This window comes from Tubulanus polymorphus, chromosome 12 (genome assembly GCF_964204645.1).
Source record: "Tubulanus polymorphus chromosome 12, tnTubPoly1.2, whole genome shotgun sequence".
Taxonomy (NCBI): Eukaryota; Metazoa; Nemertea; class Palaeonemertea; order Tubulaniformes; family Tubulanidae; genus Tubulanus; species Tubulanus polymorphus.
Window position 1 is genome coordinate 1,280,236 of NC_134036.1, and position 19,849 is coordinate 1,300,084.

General features: G+C 40.1%; 2 protein-coding genes across 2 annotated transcripts in view; one reads left to right on the forward strand and one right to left on the reverse strand.

Annotated features, from left to right (window-relative positions):
* Positions 1-19,849, forward strand: part of LOC141914306 (uncharacterized) — a 33,248-nt gene that overhangs the window by 3,121 nt on the left and 10,278 nt on the right. The gene's annotated exons all lie outside the window — the stretch shown is intronic.
* On the reverse strand, positions 1,329-19,040 carry LOC141914138 (uncharacterized). The gene is made up of 3 exons (XM_074805405.1): positions 18,726-19,040; positions 18,384-18,618; positions 1,329-1,474 (listed from the first exon to the last, which is right to left on the reverse strand). Exons 1-3 carry the CDS (start codon positions 19,002-19,004, stop codon positions 1,329-1,331), a joined length of 660 nt encoding a protein of 219 aa, XP_074661506.1. The 5' UTR covers positions 19,005-19,040.

Here is a 19,849-nt window from a genome sequence, read left to right on the forward strand (position 1 = left end):
CTTGCTTCATTATCCCGGTCGGTTCGCCCTCTCAAACCAGGCGAGTCGACTCCTGGTTCATTCTCTCCAAACATGCGCGCCTACGATTGAAGTTTCGCGGTTCCGTTTACGAGGATCTCCTCACATTGAAGTAGTAGTTACACTATCTCTCATAATTACATCGAGTTCATTATTCCGATATTGCTGGTCGGGGGATACTTTACATTCAAGAATCAGTTTTACAAATACGTTGAACTTGTTAAGCCATTCAATTTCTTCATTCATTCATATATGAAATTCAGAATTTGATGAGTTTTTGTTTTGCCGTGTCCTGGCCCCTAAACTTATGAACCACTGGATACGACACGCTTGAAATTTGTCTAAAATGGTGGCATCAATATCATTAGTGATGGCTAAATCAATATCACTGCTTTGCGGCTATTTTTAATTTCTTCATCATTCAGGTTATATGAAATCTAGAAGTTAATTAGTTGTTATGACCCTCGATCTTTTATGAAACACTGGTTAGATAGGACGCCCCTGAATTGTTCGTCCTATCCGTTAAATATCATTTGATTTTCATCTAAAATTTTGAAGTTAGTACGTCTTTGTTTTGCTGGGTAGTGACCCTAAAAGTTGTATGAACCATGGGATAGGACACGCCTAAAATGTGTGTGTCGGCATAAATAGTAAAATCGATATCGTAATGGCTATATCATTAGTTATAGCTGCTTCGCGGCTATTTTTAATTTCTTCATTATTCGGTTTTATCTGAAATCGATTTAAGAGATACTCGTGAATAAATTGATACGAAAGATACCCTCATCTGAGGACAACAATTAAAACCGTTTAACGAGCTATGAACTTTTTTCACACGCCATAGTAACAAGCAACCCGTATAGTAGAGTAGTATTCCAAAAATCGATATAGAGAGGTTGTATTTCTTTTCAAACGTTCGTTTATTTGGGAGAAAGAGACCACTTTATTCATTCTTAATTCATTGAGTTCCCGGTCGAATCGCTTATTAAGGCAAAACTCTCCCCTTATCGTCTGCGCGCGCGCCCGTAATCGTCCTACCTTAAGGACTTTGAATTAGCTCTAACCGCAAACATACATCGTCGACCCGTAACAAATTAGCGGCACATTAGTTAGCGAGTGAGCAGACGATAAGTGTTTCGTGAGAGGGGGTAATTAATGTGTATTCGCAGGCAACAGAGTTCCCGATTCGATAATCTCTTCAGAACCAGATTACCGACCCGACCCGACCGACTACAAATTATATCAAAAGCCATAAATATACACATTATGCATATTTATCGTCATTGAGTCGGTTAGTGAAATATCATTCATTATTGGACCACTTGAGTATCGCCGAGATTCGGTAAATCCGGTCTATTGAGCGAGGTCACGCGCGTCGGCAATCCGCTGACGCAACAATGAGTGCGGTTGTTGGTTGCTGTAGCTACGCGACCAGTGGCGACCAGTGGCGAGAATGCTATAATAGTAGTAATAATAATCGCGTTTGGCCGTTTTTATTACGAGTAGATTCGAATTTCGAATATTATATAAATCTTAACGGACGCCGTAACGGTCGTAAAATACGAACTAACGGCGATTCGATTCGGTCGTAAAATCGTATACGTGCGTCGCATATACAGGAAATAGTCTTTCTTCGTTGGACTGGTTCCCGCGGTTGTCGTGGGAATTGACCGTTGCTCCGTGCATAGGTGCGGTGACCAGTCAAGCGAATATAATTTTACAAGCGAATTTATGATTTCCAAATCGCGTTCGATGCGATCGATGAAACGTAGATAGAATCTGATTGTTTTAACGGCGCTGATTGTTGAGTTACGACGCGTAATACACGACGTTTCCCTCAGGCTACATACGCCAACCTACGCCTGTTTTGTGTAAATGTTTTATGTAATTTGTTTTCGGATTTTGCATTTCGAAATGGCTGGGGGAGGGGGGGGGGGGTTCTGTATCTTGCCGTTTTTGAAAGCTCTCTTACTTATTAGCGAGTTCCGTCTTTCATTACGAATGTTTTAGTTCGAATTTGTCAGCGCGAAAGTAATCAAATATCCTAGATGAATTCTTTGTAAAATTTTGTAAAATTTATTCGCGAATGGTTTCGACGTTCAGAAGTTCCGTTTGTAAAAAGCCCCTGGGGCGCTCCGGTTCCACAGTCGCGCGCTCGGCAATAGATTCATAACCGAATTGGATTATTTTGACCTTCAACCTTCCCGTACTTTGAGGAATAATAAAATCAGTGATGTGTGGGTAATATTGCTGCTGCTGCTGCTGTTGCTGCTGGTGTGACTGCTGGGTCATCCGTTTAGTTTGAAAAGGGCAACAATACTCGACGCGAGGTCGCTAAGTGAATGTTACCGTACGACCGCATTGTTGAGAGCTTTTATTCCAAGTTGATCCATATTTCCAATATTCATTCATCACTTCCACAACACGATGATTCACTGGAGGAAAATGTCGAGAAATTTTCGCAAACTTATAATCGAAAAGGAAATGTCCGATATTGAGAGTAAGAAAAAGCTGGTAACGTTTTAGGAATTAGGATTCATTACATAAAAAGCTGAAAGGTATTGACAACGACTTTTTCAGTTAATGAGAATAGGACAAACGGGACGCATTGGTAGAGTTTCAAACAATGCGCGTGGGATGCATCGAACTTATAAACACTATTTTGGCATATTTAAGAAACCTTTTTTTCTACGTTCTTTTCTTCGCTTAGCAACGGTAACAATGGGAGAACTTCGACATAGACAGGTTTTACCAACGAATTTTAATTATATGCCATTTCAGTCACCAACAACAAGTTAGAATACTAGAGCGAAAAGAGTGAATTGATGATTTAGAAAAAAAAAAACAATGCGTGGTTCGTAACCCTCTTATTTCTGTAGTGACTGTAGTGAACCTGTAATCGTCTGAGATCGTATCACGTATCGCGTTAGTCTAACATTGTTAGTCTCACGTAACTCGCCGTTTGCAGGTGGCAAAAAATGACAACGATTTGTTATCGCCAACCCCCGTTATAAAATAAGAGCTGAAAATGAAGAGTAACTAAACCTGGACAATGCAAAGTTTGAAGAAGGAAAAGAAGTAAAAAGAAAGAAAAATAGAAAATCTCATTTCAGGTTTGAAGTCGTGTTTCAGGTTTGAAGTTAGCGAAGATAACAACAATAAGAAACGATACCGTGGAAATTAAGACTTTTCGATAGTGTTACTCAACCTCGTGTAAGAAGACATTGCGAAGTTTGTTTACGTTTGAATGTCAAAAATATTAAGTCTATCACATAGCAGACTTTGAAAATACGAAAGCCCACGTCGAAGTGCTTCATGCAAATCAAAACTTCAAAACTTAGTTAACTTTGATCATACACATTTCTTTGCTCCCAGTCTTTGGATTGCTCTACTCAAAAACATTCGACATGAGCCCGACTTGGAAAAATTCAAAGGACTCCTAAAAATATCATACCTGTTTACTGGATTACTTTGAAGCGCCTTCGAAAACTGAATCTAGTAAAATTTTCGCTGTACGAATAAGTTTTCATCGTCATCGTCATCATCATCATTATAGATGAAGATTGACTGAAGTTAATCTCTCTTCCTAATCCTAACCCCAGAGTAAGGTGTTCCTAACCATGGTAGTAGTTGCTATAGCAAAAAAACAGAGAATAAGCTGTTCCTAAAAATGTTGTAGTTACTACAGCAAACAGTGAGTAGAACAGAGTAAGAACGTAAGAAATCCCGTATCGCCCATAACGATTCATGAAAATCATCAGTGGTTTTAATCTTACGTAAAAACGATACTTTGAAAACTTTTTTGTTTCATCGACATTATTGCGTCAAAAAATAAACGTTTTCCTTTCCACGGCGTTCTTCTATCATTGTTTCACCGCCGTTTTCAACGCGCTTAGCAACAACGTTATTATCTTTCAATATTGTCGTCGACGTAATAATCACGTGTGATGATATCACGTTGTTTCCAAGCGAGCGAGCGTTGTTGCGTTTGTTGTCTTTGAACTAACGTTCGTAATTCAAACATAATAAAAACCGTTATTTCACTTTATTCTAATATCTAATGCCGCAGAGACGGCAGCAAATGCGGTGGCAGCAGCAGCGGTAGCAGCAGCGGCAGCGGCAACAGCAGCAGCAGCGGCGGCTACAGCAGCGGCGGCAACAGCAGCAGCGGCAGCGGTCCACATGGCCGATATGATCTGTATAGACGAATTTGAGCAAGTTTCATGTGCTCCTAAACTTCTTAGAGACCGATCATTTATATTGACTTATATGTGGATGATTTGAAGACTTAGCATTTACTTTTGCTAGCTATTGAAGCATAACTTCAGGTTGGTTAAGGAGTTTTATTTTCAATTGGGATTGGTTCTATCTATTCCAGGAAAAAAAAACTTCTCAAGAAACCTGTTTCATCTAACCAAAGAATGTTCGAAGAATGGTCGAAAGTGTCCCCTCTCCTCTCTCCCTCTACATCTATCTCTCCCTCTCCCTCTCCATCCTCTTTGTCTCACCTTCCTCTCCCTCACTCCTCTCTCCCTCTTTGTCTCATATTCCTCCCTCCCTCTCCCTCCTCTTTGTCTCAGCTTCCTCTCCCTCCTCTCTCCCTCTTTGTCTCATCGTCCTTCCTCCCTCTCCCTCCTCTCCCCTTCCTGTCTTTCCCTAACTCTCATTAACGATACCCCAAAATCCTCCTTTGCAAAAGTAAAAAAATGTTCTTTGTTTTCCTTTTCTTTCCCTGTCCTTCCTCTCTCTCCTATCGAAAGCTTCCTTAAAAATATGAAACAATGCGACTGGAAAACAATCTCAGACGGAATTAAGATACGCGACGTCGTTTACTCGAGTATCGAATATCGAACTAAATCCTCTTAGACTTACAATTTAAGACTTACGACGTAAACGAGAGAGAGAGAGCGTACTTCAATTTTATTTCTTTAACCGTATTGGGTTTCAAAAGAATGGCCGGTCTTTCATTTGAATATAGACGCTATTCGAAAACGGACAAAAATTGGTTTTGAATCAACTCGCTTTTTTTTGAATGGATCGGAATTTGATATCGTTGAAGAGACCTCCAGCTAGTAATCGGATTTAGTCTTACTATGTATTAAATTATGCAAGACTTGGAATATCAGGAAAGATGGCGTAGTTATTTTGAAGTATATTTGAAGTAGAATTTCGTTCGTCTAACTTTTGACGAAGACTTCTATTTCTACATGTTCGGTTTCAATCGCCGATACAACAATGTCGACCGTTTTTCTGTGGTCGTCTGGTTCGAAAGCAACAATGTCGATCGTTGTTGGAATTTTATAGCTTTTACTCGAAACAACAAAATCTATCTTTAACTTTTGTGAGATTCGAAAAGCTTTTGAATTTTCTTCTTGATAACAATAACGACGGTTAGATTTATAAGTGCAATATAGTTAATTTAATTGTTTTTTCTAATGTTAAATACTAAGCGCTTTTTATTGAGAACCTGTTTTTTTAAACAACAATGTCGACAGTTTATTGGAACCGAAATTCAAAAAAGCATTCGAACTAAAACGTTCTATTCGACACGACTGGCCGCACCGGAATTCTCAATATCCTCGGTGAATTTCACGAGCGAAAGAACGGGAAATTCGATTTGAAAGTTTCTTTGAAGAAGATCAAAAAGGCAGTTGAGCTGTGGCGAGAGACGAATATCTTTCAATTTCTCGGGAAAAAAACTAAAACGCTCGCACACAACCTGACACCGACTTATTTCTGTTTAGTAATGAATTCTATTTTAGAAAAAAATCGTGTTTGGAATGCACGAACGCGCGTCCCTGTAACCGTGGAGAAAGGGAGGCAATCATCTTCAATTGAAAAACGACGGTTAAATTTAAAATGTTATCAAACGAATTTTCTCCAGCAATTTGAATACGTGTGTTCGCGTACGGGCTAAAACGTCTCGTCTGCAGCTCTGTGTATCATCGCGGACAGAAATACGCAAATTTCTCCGCTGCGCGTGGGGGGGGGGGGGGGCGGTGGGGTTAATTTGATATGTAAATTTATGCGAAAATCGATTCGGCACCGATTGTTGGACGCTCTCGAAAAGGTATCCCGTAGCAACTGAATTCGAATTTCATGTAGAATCTGGCTATGACTGATTTTTCATATATATTCTTTTCTGAATCTTTGATCGGCTGCTGGCAATGATTGGAAATCGAAATAAAAGCTATAAGGATATTATACGATAGATCGTCTGCCGAGGGTCTAGTTTCACGAAGGGATTAATTCCGAAATCAATTTATCAATGATTAGATACAGATTATAGATTTTAGAACTGACCTCTTCACTTATGGCACGTGAAAAATTTCAAGAGGCTTGAATGTTCCTAATTTTTACTCACGTGTTATTTTCGCCGATATCATGCTTTGCATAGGGCTAAACCGATGATATCTTGTTTCTGCTAATCGGCTTGGCCACTTTTGTAAACTGCAATAACTGAAATTTGGACCGAGTCAATTTGAGCGCAGCAGAAATGGGAAACAATACATATTCCTGCACATCGTAATGAGGCTGATCAGAGAGGCAGTTGAGGTCATGGTTTTGGAATGAGGCTGAATAAATTCTGAATAAACGATAGCTAGTGAGGAAATCGTAATAAAAAAGAAACAAAAAGTTTGACGAAAAATCCATACATGGATAGTATTTCCAGTTTCACGACTTGGCGTTTTCGACAAATCACGGGTTTTGTGGTCGTCGATGAACACGTGGGCGCGTCGTTGTACGTATGAAGTTTGTTCGCTCGCGGTTTGGGAGAAAATTAAACACGCGAATTTGAGAACGGTAAACTGTAATTGTATAGCCCCGCAGAGATTTAGTGAGGGCTTCGGGAGGATGTTTACCGTCTGTTCCCGGTGCCCCAGTGGTCATCTCTATTGAATGCGAGTTCGGTTCCTGGTCGTCGTAAGAACAATGAAAATGTATGATATTTAAGACGGTCAGTTCGACCTCCTCCAGATCTCTGAATCCCTCGGTTGCATCTATCCAATCTCTTTTCCTCACCCTCCTTCTTTTCATTCGCCTTCTTTGTCCCTACTCTCCTGACCCACTCTCCACTCCTATTCCTTCACCGACAGGCGATAGACCAACTCATTGTTACGCCGCATCAGGAAATATCGCCGCTATATTACTCAGGCTATCGGGTCCCGTGTGGGTTTCTATCACATAACAAATCTACGCCGTGGATATCACGCGGTATATGTGATAAAAAGATATTCTCTCTCTCCTCTCTCTTCTCTCTTCTCTCTCCTCTCTGCCTCTCTCCCCTCCCCCCTCTCTCCCCCCTCTCCTCTCCCTCTCTTTCAACTCTTCTCCCCCTCTCCCCTCTTCTCTCTCTCCCCTCCCCCTCTCCCCATTTACTTCTATTAAGATACTATAATATCCAATAATAATGATGATATTGTTTGCTGTTTGATGGCGTCAGTGACATTCCTATTCCTCGGAGACCCGTTATCGAGAACTCATTCACTATTGATCAATGGAATAGATCTACGACCCCTTGTATCTAGCCCCGCGCCGCTCGGCTGCTCCGCTGATAACAAACCCACTGGTAACTATTCCAGCTATCGACGCTCACGACTGATAAGTCGTCGCGGACATGATAAACCACGTGTAATTATTTTTCGAGTCAAATTCTCGCGTGGATTAAAACGTCTGGGACTCTTGAGCCGGAGTTGCTGAAAGTTAGTTAAAGATAAACGGATAAATACCAAAGTAACAATGAACGTTTAATTCTCACTATGTCAAGTTAACCAACTTTTCAGCAACTGCAGCCCCTGTCCCTGCTGCAAAATTTCAATATCGTTAAGTGCTCGAAATACAAACAGTTCAAGTAAGAATGTGGTAATAATTCATGATTATTAGAAAGCGCTTCAAACATTAAAACCAGCGCCAGGAATTTGATGATGTGGGATTTGTGAAAGCAGCCATATTTTTCTTGCGTTGTCGATTATCACTGTAATGGAGCCAAGGATCAGGGGGAACCAATCCTAAAATAGCATTCAGAAGGCAATTCCTCCGTTATTTTCTAACAGAAAAAAACAACAGTTATGACAGTGACGCCGTGAATTAGAAGGCTATTTATTTACATATGAATGATATAAACATGTCGGATCTTCGGATAAGTGCTAGACAGAACAATCACAACATCAAATCGATTCGATGATGTCATAGGTGGGATTTGTACTAGCCGCCATTTTTTCTGGAACACCGTATTCTATATCTCAATCGACACATCAGTAATTGGGAGATTTGGCAGACATTTTTTTTTTCTGATAGCGTCAGATGATATGTAAATAGACAAACTAAGCAGCCATTTTGGAAAGTTTTAACATTAAGGCAACAAAATGATTCCACGTTGGTATTGCACATACTCTGACCAGTAGTAGGTCTCTGGAGCTTTGCCAACTTCTCAGCGAGTCGCCTGCGCTTCGAAGAAATGCCCCTTAAGCTCCGAGACCTGCGTCACACAGCCGAGTCCGTCCATCGTCTTTGTCTTTGTTGTTCTTGGACGATGTTCTTCCAGAATCAAATACATATTAATTACGCCATTGTACTGGTGAGTTTGATCGATAGCGCGTGCTTAGCCTTCGCGAGAGCTTCTCATTTGCATATACGATATCGATCGATACGACCGTTAGATTTCGAAAATTCGTATTCCCGACGCGCGCCCGTTAAACCGCTCGCATTGTTGAATTAACTAATGGATCGACCGCTTTTACCGAGCCGGATTGTTGCTCAATTAATTTAGTGCCGAATTACGGGCCGAGTATATAGATCCTTCTAATAAAATAAACACGATCGGTCGATTGAAATACTGGTTCGTCTGTCGGTTTGTTCCGATAATGGCCTCCGTGATCGGTTTCATTTTGAATGAAACTCGCGCCCGGTTTTCGAGAGCTAACGAGAGTTTTATGTAAATATTTGAATTATGACCGTTAATTAGCACATGCGTGTAGCGACAGAAATAGTAGTAGAAGTAGTAAAAGCAGACCGCAGAAAGTTTGCAAATATTTTCAGATTATTGAATTTTATTCATAGTTTTAGATCCGCATGAAAGAAAAATCTTTTTGAAAACTTCCTTTAAGCCACATTTTTAGCATATTTGACCATTTTCCCAAAATAATGATTTTTGGAAATCATTTATCGGTGCCTTAAGTATTTTTCAATTGAAAGTTTTCAAAGAATCAAACAGATTAATTGTCAAGTTGTCATATTTTTCCGAAGGAATTGGAAACTACAGCCTTTCAATTGATAGTTTTCAAAAAATCCACCTCAAATGTCCAAATTAAGCAGAAAACATTAAGCAAAAAGCTGATTAAGTGAATTACAAAGCATTGTTCATTTTTTGGGATTCTGCCACGACCCCCTAAAAATTGCCCGAAAATTTTCCTAAATTGATTGAAACTTGACATTGGAAAAAATACCAAGGTATGTCTGATGAAGTATTCTGTTCTGAGAAATGAACCTATTAAGTATCAAGTAATTCCAGACAAAAGGTTTACTGACATGCCGTATCTTTAGAATGTCTTTTCTAAAGAAATTACTAAAAGAAAAAGCCAAGTTGTGAAGATATCGAATTTCATTTTACGGCAGGACAATACAGAAGGATTGAATCCGATGCTTAGGAAGGTGGTGCTACCCACCCGATATCAGTAATTGATTCTAGGAAATTCAGACTATCGTCCTTCAATGCAAACAAGTGTGAGTTATTACGAAAAGGTCAAGATTACTTTTGTAAAAGTCAAGATCGATTTTGTCCAGGATGCTGAACTTGTGGTTGTGCCATTGGAACTTGAAGAGGCGACAAAATGCCATTGGAATACGATGCCTTGTTGAAGACCAAAACTAAAAGCGAATATTTAAGACCACAACGAGGCTGAATTTGCTGTTAGGGACAAACAACAGTCCAGGAAGGTTAACTATTCCATTGAAACCCGAAGAGAGGAATTATGCCATTTAAATCCGATGCCATCTCTGAAGATGCTACACTGCGACCAGCAAATTGAAATCTGAGGCAAGAAGATGTTGCACTTGATGACAGTAATACGAAACTCAGACCCAGAAAGATGTGGAACTTGGGGATTTACAACAAACAAAAATCTCTGAGACAAGGATATATGGAAATGGACATGCAGTGATGGGAAACCCGGTGGGAGGCTGACAGACTTGGACGACAGAGCTATCAACATTAAGTCATTGTGAATGCTAACTTGAAGGTGGATTGCGTTAGACTGGGCCAAAAGAAGGAAACAACGTCATTGGAGAAAATTCAATCATAGAGGACTTGGACCAACAAAGCCTCTTAACTACGTTCATACAACGTTTTTATGTTGAGCATATTTTCTAATGGCAAATGAAAGTGAATTGAAAGAATATTTATCTATTTAATGCAACCTTCAAGACGAGAACGTCTCAAAATCTGTGAGTTGTGGGACTTTTGACTTCAAATGGAAGAATTTGACTCAACATCCCGAATTGATGGAAGAGACTTTAATTACGAGCGCCACCAACCCAACGTTCTTCACTAAACCTAAGAGGAGGACTCACTATACATTTCGTCCTATCTTGTCCGGACTAATGATACTTAATTAATGCATTTTGGAAGACTGCCATTTATTGAATGCTACCTTCAAGGACTCGAACCCCCACCAACACAACGTCCTAAACAAAGAGTATTTTCTTCGAAGAAGGTAAAGAACTTGGATTGGAAGAATGCCATCTATGCCACTTTCAAGATAGGAGGTACGTATCAAACCTGTAGGTTGTAAGACCTTGGACAAACGACACTTCGAATCGATTGGAAAGACTACCACCGGTCTTTGTAGTGTAAATGGGAGGAAAATATCCGCGACCTAAATGAATCGAAAGAATGCCATCTACTTTCAAGGGGATGATAATATGTGATACTTGAGGCAAGATGGAAGATGCCTTGGACCGGCAACAGAATTTCTTTGAATCAATATGAAAGACTCGATCTACTAGGGTTCTAAAGGAGGAATGTTTTCCGATGCCAGCTTGGAGGAAGGTGTTACACTTGGAGTGAGATTTTTGATAAGCGAGAGATTTTGACCGGTAAAACACAAATCTCTGAGACGTGTTTGTAAGAGAGAATACGTCCAGCCACCCGTCCAGCAGACGACCGATGCGTCTCTTACTGAACGTGCGCTGGTGGCAAAACGACATGTAGCATGAAATTCGTTTTACCGGACGTCGCTTGACCGGACAGACGATCAATCACTGCCGCCGTCGACCTGCATCCCGATAAAATAAAACTATAGATAATGCATCATCCCACTCTCCCCTTCCCTCTCCCTCTCTCTGATCTTGATCTCGGCCTGTTGCTCGATCATTACTCAATATCTGAACACAAAGAATGATTTGTCATTAGTCGAGTGGACGCGCGTGAGGCCAAACAAAACAATTTCAAAGACACTGAATTGTTTTACAATATTTGACGAGGATATACGATGAATTTAAGCCATCCTTTCTCTGTATTTATGTACGACCACTTAAATTTTAATGACGTTCGTTTTCCTTTGAGGTTTCTGATTGGACTATTCCGCTTGGACTGGTTCTAGGAATGTGCTCACTCCGTGGTAGTATCTTAATTAGCTTCTTAACAACTAAAATTTAATGATGTCATAGGGTGATTCATGGTAGTGACCATTTTTTCTCGAAGTGTTGATATCACCGCATAGAGTCTATTTTTAAAATTTTGATGATATCATAGGGGGCTTTGTGGTGGCAGCCATTTGTTCGGGAGATGTCAAATTGATGATGCTATAATGAGATTTATGGGATTAGCCAATAAGCTTTCGGTTCTATATCAACATTCATTTGAAGACGTCACAGGGGAACTAATGCGCGAGACTCATTTTTTTTTGGAATTGTCCACATAATTATTGAGATTGATTTGATGATGTCATTGGGACATGTTGGCGACGGCCATCTTGTCTGCAAGAGTGTCTATATCGCCACATCGATGAAAGGGATATTTAAGGACGGCGCCATCTTTCTCTGGAAAAAACATCCCTCTTTACCACTTGTTAATGTCATTGAGGGATTAACGATGGCGGCCATGTTTTCATGATGCGTCTAGGTGCATCCTATTAGCGCAGAAACTATAAAATATCGATAAAATAGACGTAATTGATGATAACCTCTTTACTTCAGGTGTGTAAGTGCACTGAATATAGAAGCCTGGAGTTATTACGCGTTAACGTTAGTGACATGTCGACGACGGCGGCGGCCATTTTGTTTTAGTGCGCCGTTAAAGGAAATAGCCCGGTGAAGAATGAGGCTATAAAATGGTTGTTATATCCGGCAATGTAACTATTTCTGCGATACATTACTCACTTACACTGATAAACTACACATCCGCTGATAACTATTCGTCATTCGCTCTCTATAATGATAATCAGGATTTTTTGACCATACGACAAAATGTGTTTATCGATTATTCTAATGATTATGATTATTTCTTATCATTCATCAGGTTCGAATCCCAGAAAATTGAATTTTTTCTTTTTGTCTAGGAAATTTGTATTATCTGCTTTAATGTTCTATTGTTATTGCGCAGCTACGCAAAAAAAATCCGTTTCATTCGGTAGAAAACGTTAAAGTTCAATTTCTTAGTATCCTTCAGTTCAAAAGTGAACGGTACAACTTTGCAGAAAACCCGTAATCGCTGCTTTGCGGCTATATTTATCATTCATTCGTTTTGTCTTATACTGATTATTCAATGATTTCAATCTGATCAAAATTTGAGGATGGAGGATTCCGCAGCTATCAATTTATACATGTAAAAACCCCTTATCGCTGCTTTGCGGCTATATTTATCATTAGTGTCTTTCTGTTTATATAATAATTTGTTTATTTAATATTGAAGTATCTTTATATTTGATGAATGAACGAAAGAGTAAACGACTTTAAACTGAAGAAGGGTAGCAGAAACTGCACCCGAAGTATTTCTATTACGTTGTATTATCAAGTAAACCGATTACATCTTTCGAAGATAGTAAATAGATTTTACATTCATAGTTTCATCGTTGATTATTCAAACAATAAACAAACAACCGGGCAAACATCATCTGATTTTCTGATGGTCTTCATCATCAGATCCCATCCGACCAGAGTCCATCACAAACTTGCGAACTAATTGATATACACGCAGAGATTCCTATCTCTGATTCCGTGATCGGCTGCCGCTGCCGCTACGGAACGCTATCTTACTAATCGACATTTAGCGTACCGCTTAATCCACACACAGCAATTGATTTCCTGATGCGCAGCAACGACGGTCTCAACAGCAGCGTTGAGTCAACGTTTAAACGTAAACGTTATCTAATCCACCAATAATGAATCGTACGGAACGTAAGCGTTCGTTCTAACGTTTAGATAATGTAAAACTAACGTAAAACGCCTATCAGCAGACGATATAAGCCTACAACGTATTTTAGCGTTGTACATTTTTTTTTTCAAACGCTGCTTCAATAATGAAAGTTTTAACGGCGCTCGGGAACGCTGTTGTCAACGCTTCCGAACGTTTTTAATTATACGATCGTTGATCTTCCAATTATAGATGGATTTAGAGCATAATCCGGTAAACTATATTATTCTGTGATTACTAGAAGCCTTTTTAGTCACACCGAATTAGTCCGGAAATTTCCGGGCATCAGCGAGTGTTTTAAAATATTCTCTACATAAAACAAAAAATTTAAACCGTTTTCATTCTTGGAGAGCTTGGTAGTGAGAAGTAACCTATGGTTACGCGATAACAATTTAGCTTTTTAGCTTTAGTTTTTAGCTTGAATTTGATTTTTGAATATTCAAAACCGGCGTTGGCCCCTCCTAATCTCTTTTTATTTTGAGTTGACACTTTTCTGTCACTAGCTAGTTGTTCATGTGCGAGCTACCATCTAAATTCACTATTTATGTTTATCGCATATATCGGTTACTACATATTTTCGACAACAATTCAAACCGTTTTCGAAAGCTAGGATTTAAGAGAAAAAAACGTTAGTTTCTTTTTGTCATGTCGAAATCGTTTCGATTTTCTCACAACAGAAGCGACCGAGTAAAATACAAAACTCCAGTGAATAGATATCCTATGCGAGGTACTGGTCCTTACTTCGGCTCGTAACATCCATTAGCTTAATAACAATACCCGACCTACTATATCTCGGCGAAGTCGGCGAAGTCGGCGAAGTCGGCGAAGGCTTTTGAATGTAAATTCCATTACGTTCTGGAGAAGGAGATTATTGCTAGCTTGCGCGTAAGTGACCGACGAACACATATCATCGTCTGCATCGATTCGCGGCGAAAGTCAATCTCGTATCTACCGGTTTAAGTCTGATAAAGGCCTCGCTTTTAAAAGCCGTCGCATTTTTAAAGCGTTGTGCCGTATGATAGGGAAGGCGTGGCTCGATAGAAATGTCAATCAATTACAGAAAAAATTAGGTGAACAATTGAATCGGTTGCGTTGGTGATTTTTATAGCCGCATTTACAACAACAATGTTGGACGTTAACCGGTTTCTTTTGAATCTCGATTTGAGAGGCGGGAGTGGGCGATCGTGAGTATGACCTATTGAAAAAAGAGGTAAAAGCAATTCAAGAAACAGATCCGGTCTAGAGTGGACATTTTTGAACGTACCACGTCGACGCGTGGCAGTAGACAAATTGATCTCCGGCGCTGCGGTCTATCGTGAAGAACGACGACGACTTTTTTTTTAGTTACGACGATGGCTCGGGTTGAAGTTTTACATCCGTCAGAGATTAAACGGTCGACGCGCGTTTAGATTAGCTTGAAGAGGTTTTTATAGAATTAACTCTCAGTGTTTATCGTTGGCAAAACACATCACGCGAACTAATGGCACTTCAGGTATGCGCACGCGCGTGTCCACATTTCACTAATCCGACGCCGACTGCCATCGCGTTTCTATCAGCCGGGTGATGAAGATTATACGATATGATTTTTGGAAGTGTTAAAGATGTTTTGAAAGTGGAATAATCTTTCCCGATACTGGGTTCTAGAACCAGTGCGGTAGTGAGGAATGATTATTGAATGATTATCTCAGTAATAAGATAAAAACCACTATGTACAATTTGAAAGAACTTCAAAATCATTTTATAGCGATCATTTTCATATTTGATTTATCATTTGATAGAGAATTATGCAATTAATCTCAAGAAATGTGACAGTTCTTCACAAGCCGTCGGTCATCCCCTCAGGTACCAATAATAGAAAGGTCTCATGTTCCTCAGTCTTGTACTGCAGAGCAATTCGTTAGATTGGTTATAGAAACGAAATGGTCTCATAATCCAAGTAATGACTGACCTCAGGATAATCCAGTTACCTGATGATGTGATATAGAAATCCACAGAAAAATTGACTATAGTGTAATTCATTACTAGTTGATGATTATGATGATTATTTCTGATACTAATGATGATAATGATTTTTGTCAGATATCTTTTTACAATATGATAATAATTATTTACAGATGAAATTACAAATTTTCTGATAAATTCGTCGCGTGTTCAATAAGGCACATTGTAATATGTTACGTAATAATATGAACGAAAGTAACATTCCATAAACAGGTTCTAAAACACGTCACATTCCCCAAGTCCAAAAGTGGTCTCAAATCTTAAGGCTGGTCTTAAGTCTAAGCCATGACTATGCATTCTTTCACTTTTAAAAATCCACATATTTTGACTATCTTTGTATTGAATCCCGAATGAAACACGTTATATCATGTTGGATTAAAACCGGGTGTTTATTGTGTTCCAGTGAGTACAGTGTTTATATTATAAACTCGCAGTGAGTCCGTTTTATTACTGTTATCCCAGTGACGGATAACTACAGTGTTACTGTCACACACTTTGTGTATTTCACCTGTATCACTGTCTGCAGAGTTCAATACTATGCGCGGGTGATCTATAAACCCCTCATCATTATATCTCATACTAATCACGGCTCCTTTGTTACCAGTCCCACAGTTTACCGATAGTAATACATGGTTATCATTGATAACACATGGCTGTCCCACAAGTGGGTTAATTGTTAGTCCGGAATCTTTCACATTGATAGAACTGACCAGTTCCGCATCAGCTGTTAGATAGAGTAATCTTTCTGATCTATCACAGTATACAAACATGCGTCCCCGTGCGTCGACATCGAAACTGTTGATATAATCATACTCTCCATCCGGGAGCTGATATGTCTTCACACGGTCTCTATCAATTAAACTGTTTACAGGGTTTTCTAGTAAACGTAAAACACGAACGTCTCTACTTGACTGAATGTAAATATTGTGACCGCGAATGACTAGTGTTCCACACCCAGACACAATATCAGTGACATCTTCCTCTAACACTTTGTCCTGATCTTTATATTTTCTCAGGAAGAGTTTCTCGTTTTTCTCCACGACTACAAACAGGTGACCGTTACTATCTGTATCGAGTCCTAGTAAACAATCATCACCATCACACTCTATATATCTCTTCATTACATTATTATCATCCATGTAATATATATCACTGCACTCCCATCCCGCACATATTATACGTGACTGTTGACCCGTCTGCTCACCAGGTAATGACGTCACTAGGTTAGGTGAGAAGTCTGTCTGAACCTGTTTACTGATCGTTAATGAATCAATGACGTCACCAATGAAACTCTCCACTTCATCCATTCTCCATATGACGTCACCAATAGATATCTCCAATTTATCTATTCTCCCTTTGACATCATTGATTGTTCTTCCTGTGACGTCATCGATAGTCTTATTCAGTTTTACTTCCAATGCTTCAAGTTGTTGTTCAGTACAGCACCGGTTCAGCCTCTCTTCAAGTTGTTGTTCAGTACAGCACCGGTTCAGCCTCTCTTCAAGTTGCTGTTCAGTACAGCACCGGTTCAGCCTCTCTTCAAGTTGTTGTCCAGTACAGAACCGGTTCAGCCTGTCTTCAAGTTGTTGTTCAGTACAGAACCGGTTCAGCCTCTCTTCAAGTTGTTGTTCAGTACAGCACCGGTTCAGCCTCTCTTTAAGTTGTTGTTCAGTACAGCATTGGTTCAGCCTCTCTTCAAGTTGTTGTTCCGTACAGCACCGGTTCAGCCTCTCTTCAAGTTGTTGTTCAGTACAGCATTGGTTCAGCCTCTCTTCAAGTTGTTGTTCCGTACAGCACCGGTTCAGCCTCTCTTCAAGTTGTTGTTCAGTGCAGAACTGGTTCAGCCTCTCTTCAAGTTGTTGTTCAGTACAGCATTGGTTCAGCCTCTCTTCAAGTTGTTGTTCAGTACAGCACCGGTTCAGCCTCTCTTCAAGTTGTTGTCCAGTACAGAACCGGTTCAGCCTGTCTTCAAGTTGTTGTTCAGTACAGCACCGGTTCAGCCTCTCTTCAAGTTGTTGTTCAGTACACCATTGGTTCAGCCTCTCTTCAAGTTGTTGTCCAGTACAGCACCGGTTCAGCCTCTCTTCAAGTTGTTGTTCAGTACAGCATTGGTTCAGCCTCTCTTCAAGTTGTTGTTCCGTACAGCACCGGTTCAGCCTCTCTTCAAGTTGTTGTTCAGTGCAGAACTGGTTCAGCCTCTCTTCAAGTTGTTGTTCAGTACAGCATTGGTTCAGCCTCTCTTCAAGTTGTTGTTCAGTACAGCACCGGTTCAGCCTCTCTTCAAGTTGTTGTCCAGTACAGAACCGGTTCAGCCTGTCTTCAAGTTGTTGTTCAGTACAGCACCGGTTCAGCCTCTCTTCAAGTTGTTGTTCAGTACAGCACCGGTTCAGCCTCTCTTCAAGTTGTTGTTCAGTACAGCACCGGTTCAGCCTCTCTTCAAGTTGTTGTTCAGTACAGCATTGGTTCAGCCTCTCTTCAAGTTGTTGTTCAGTACAGAACCGGTTCAGCCTCTCTTCAAGTTGTTGTTCAGTACAGCATTGGTTCAGCCTCTCTTCAAGTTGTTGTTCAGTACAGAACCGGTTCAGCCTCTCTTCAAGTTGTTGTTCAGTACAGCACCGGTTCAGCCTCTCTTCAAGTTGTTGTTCAGTACAGCATTGGTTCAGCCTCTCTTCAAGTTGTTGTTCAGTACAGAACCGGTTCAGCCACTCTTCAAGTTGTTGTTCAGTACAGAATCGGTTCAGCCTCTCCTCAAGTTGTTGTTCAGTACAGAACCGGTTCAGCCTCTCTTCAAGTTGTTGTTCAGTACAGAACCGGTTCAGCCTCTCTTCAACTGTGTCTATAGTGCGCTTCAATTGAGAGAATTGATTTTCTAAATTATCATGAAACAGTTTAACATTGTCAATTAGAGAATTAAGACGTTGATCAATGTCTGGTTGAACTGTTCGCGCTTCACTGATCGGTACAGTGTTAACTCTAAACACGTATTCGTTCCCGTGACGACTAGCACCGATCACAAGACCTGAACCTATTGATTGCGGAGATTGTTGAAGTCGTGATTTGTAGATTTCACACATTTCTTTAATTTCACATTTAACGATAAACACGTGATTCTGAGGTTGATGATTGAACGGGATCGGATGATTCGGTATCTCCACACCAGAGGGCGCATCTCTCCATTCTAATTTCACCTGAAATAGAAAACGACATTTTTATTTGACTCTCACCTCGAAGTGGTCACCCGTCTAGTATCACACGCGCATGATGATGAAACAAGATGAGAATTACAGATTCTTACCTCATCAAACGGCATCATCTGCACCGCTATTACGTGACCTGTATAGATGGTTTTTAGTTCGTGTTTAATAGCAGCCTCTAATTCTTCACACCACAGAGTTATATCAAGTTGTAATATATTTCCATCCGCAGTTATTCGATCAGATTCCAAATTAAACAACGGCTGATAAAAGTAATTTTGTATCGTTCTGTACTCATTATCCTGATCGGACCAAACGGTAACGCGACGTCCTTTGAAAGGTACGGAAATCTCGAAACGATCCGGATTACTTGTAGCCATGTTGACCGTCAGTAATTAACACCAGAAATGAACTGAATGCGGTTTGGGCGTAGAACAGTCAGGTGATATTAGTCCCAAGGTCTGATTCTAATCGCGGTGACCTGTCAAATGTCCAGATTGCAGTGACTGGTAGGTATCTTAAATCATGGCCCCGATTATCAGATCTTGTGACGCAGTGGTTTTGTCTCGGGTAAATATTATAGACACATATAAATGGTTTCTCTATGAACTAGATAACGTCAGTAATCAACTCAGGTGTTTAATAAGAACAGTCACGTGATATGTCCAGGGTCTGATTCTAATCGGTGTTCAGACCCCTTTCTCATATTTCCTGAAGCACTTTTTTTGTCGAAATACTTTGAAAAGACAGAAATAAAATTGATAACGAGATTTCCAAGTTCGACGTGCCCACTTGGGAATTATCTGAAATCTAAGATCTGAAAGCCTGTCCTGAAAATTATCAAACTCAGGCCAGGAATCCACCAACCTGACATCCGTATGACCCGTACTTTTCTGCTCAAAATCATACAGTCTGAATCTATGCCATCAGGCGGGTTGACGGTCGCGTTCGCTTTTCACCTAAAGATAGCCATCAGTCGGGTGGTGGAAGGCCGTTAAAATTCATGAATGAGGCGTTCGAATCCCGATACAACTCAGATGTTGTCAGTTATCACCTCGAGATAAATTTCTATTCGCGATGAAAAGTTTGTACACAGTCCACCCGGTGAAAAACTGGACGCTATTTACGTGTGTCACCAAATCATAGCGTGAAAAGTGGGTCTAGTGAAAATGTTGAGAAATTAAACCTTAGCAATTTCTAGGTATTTGAGCTTGTGGCAAACTGA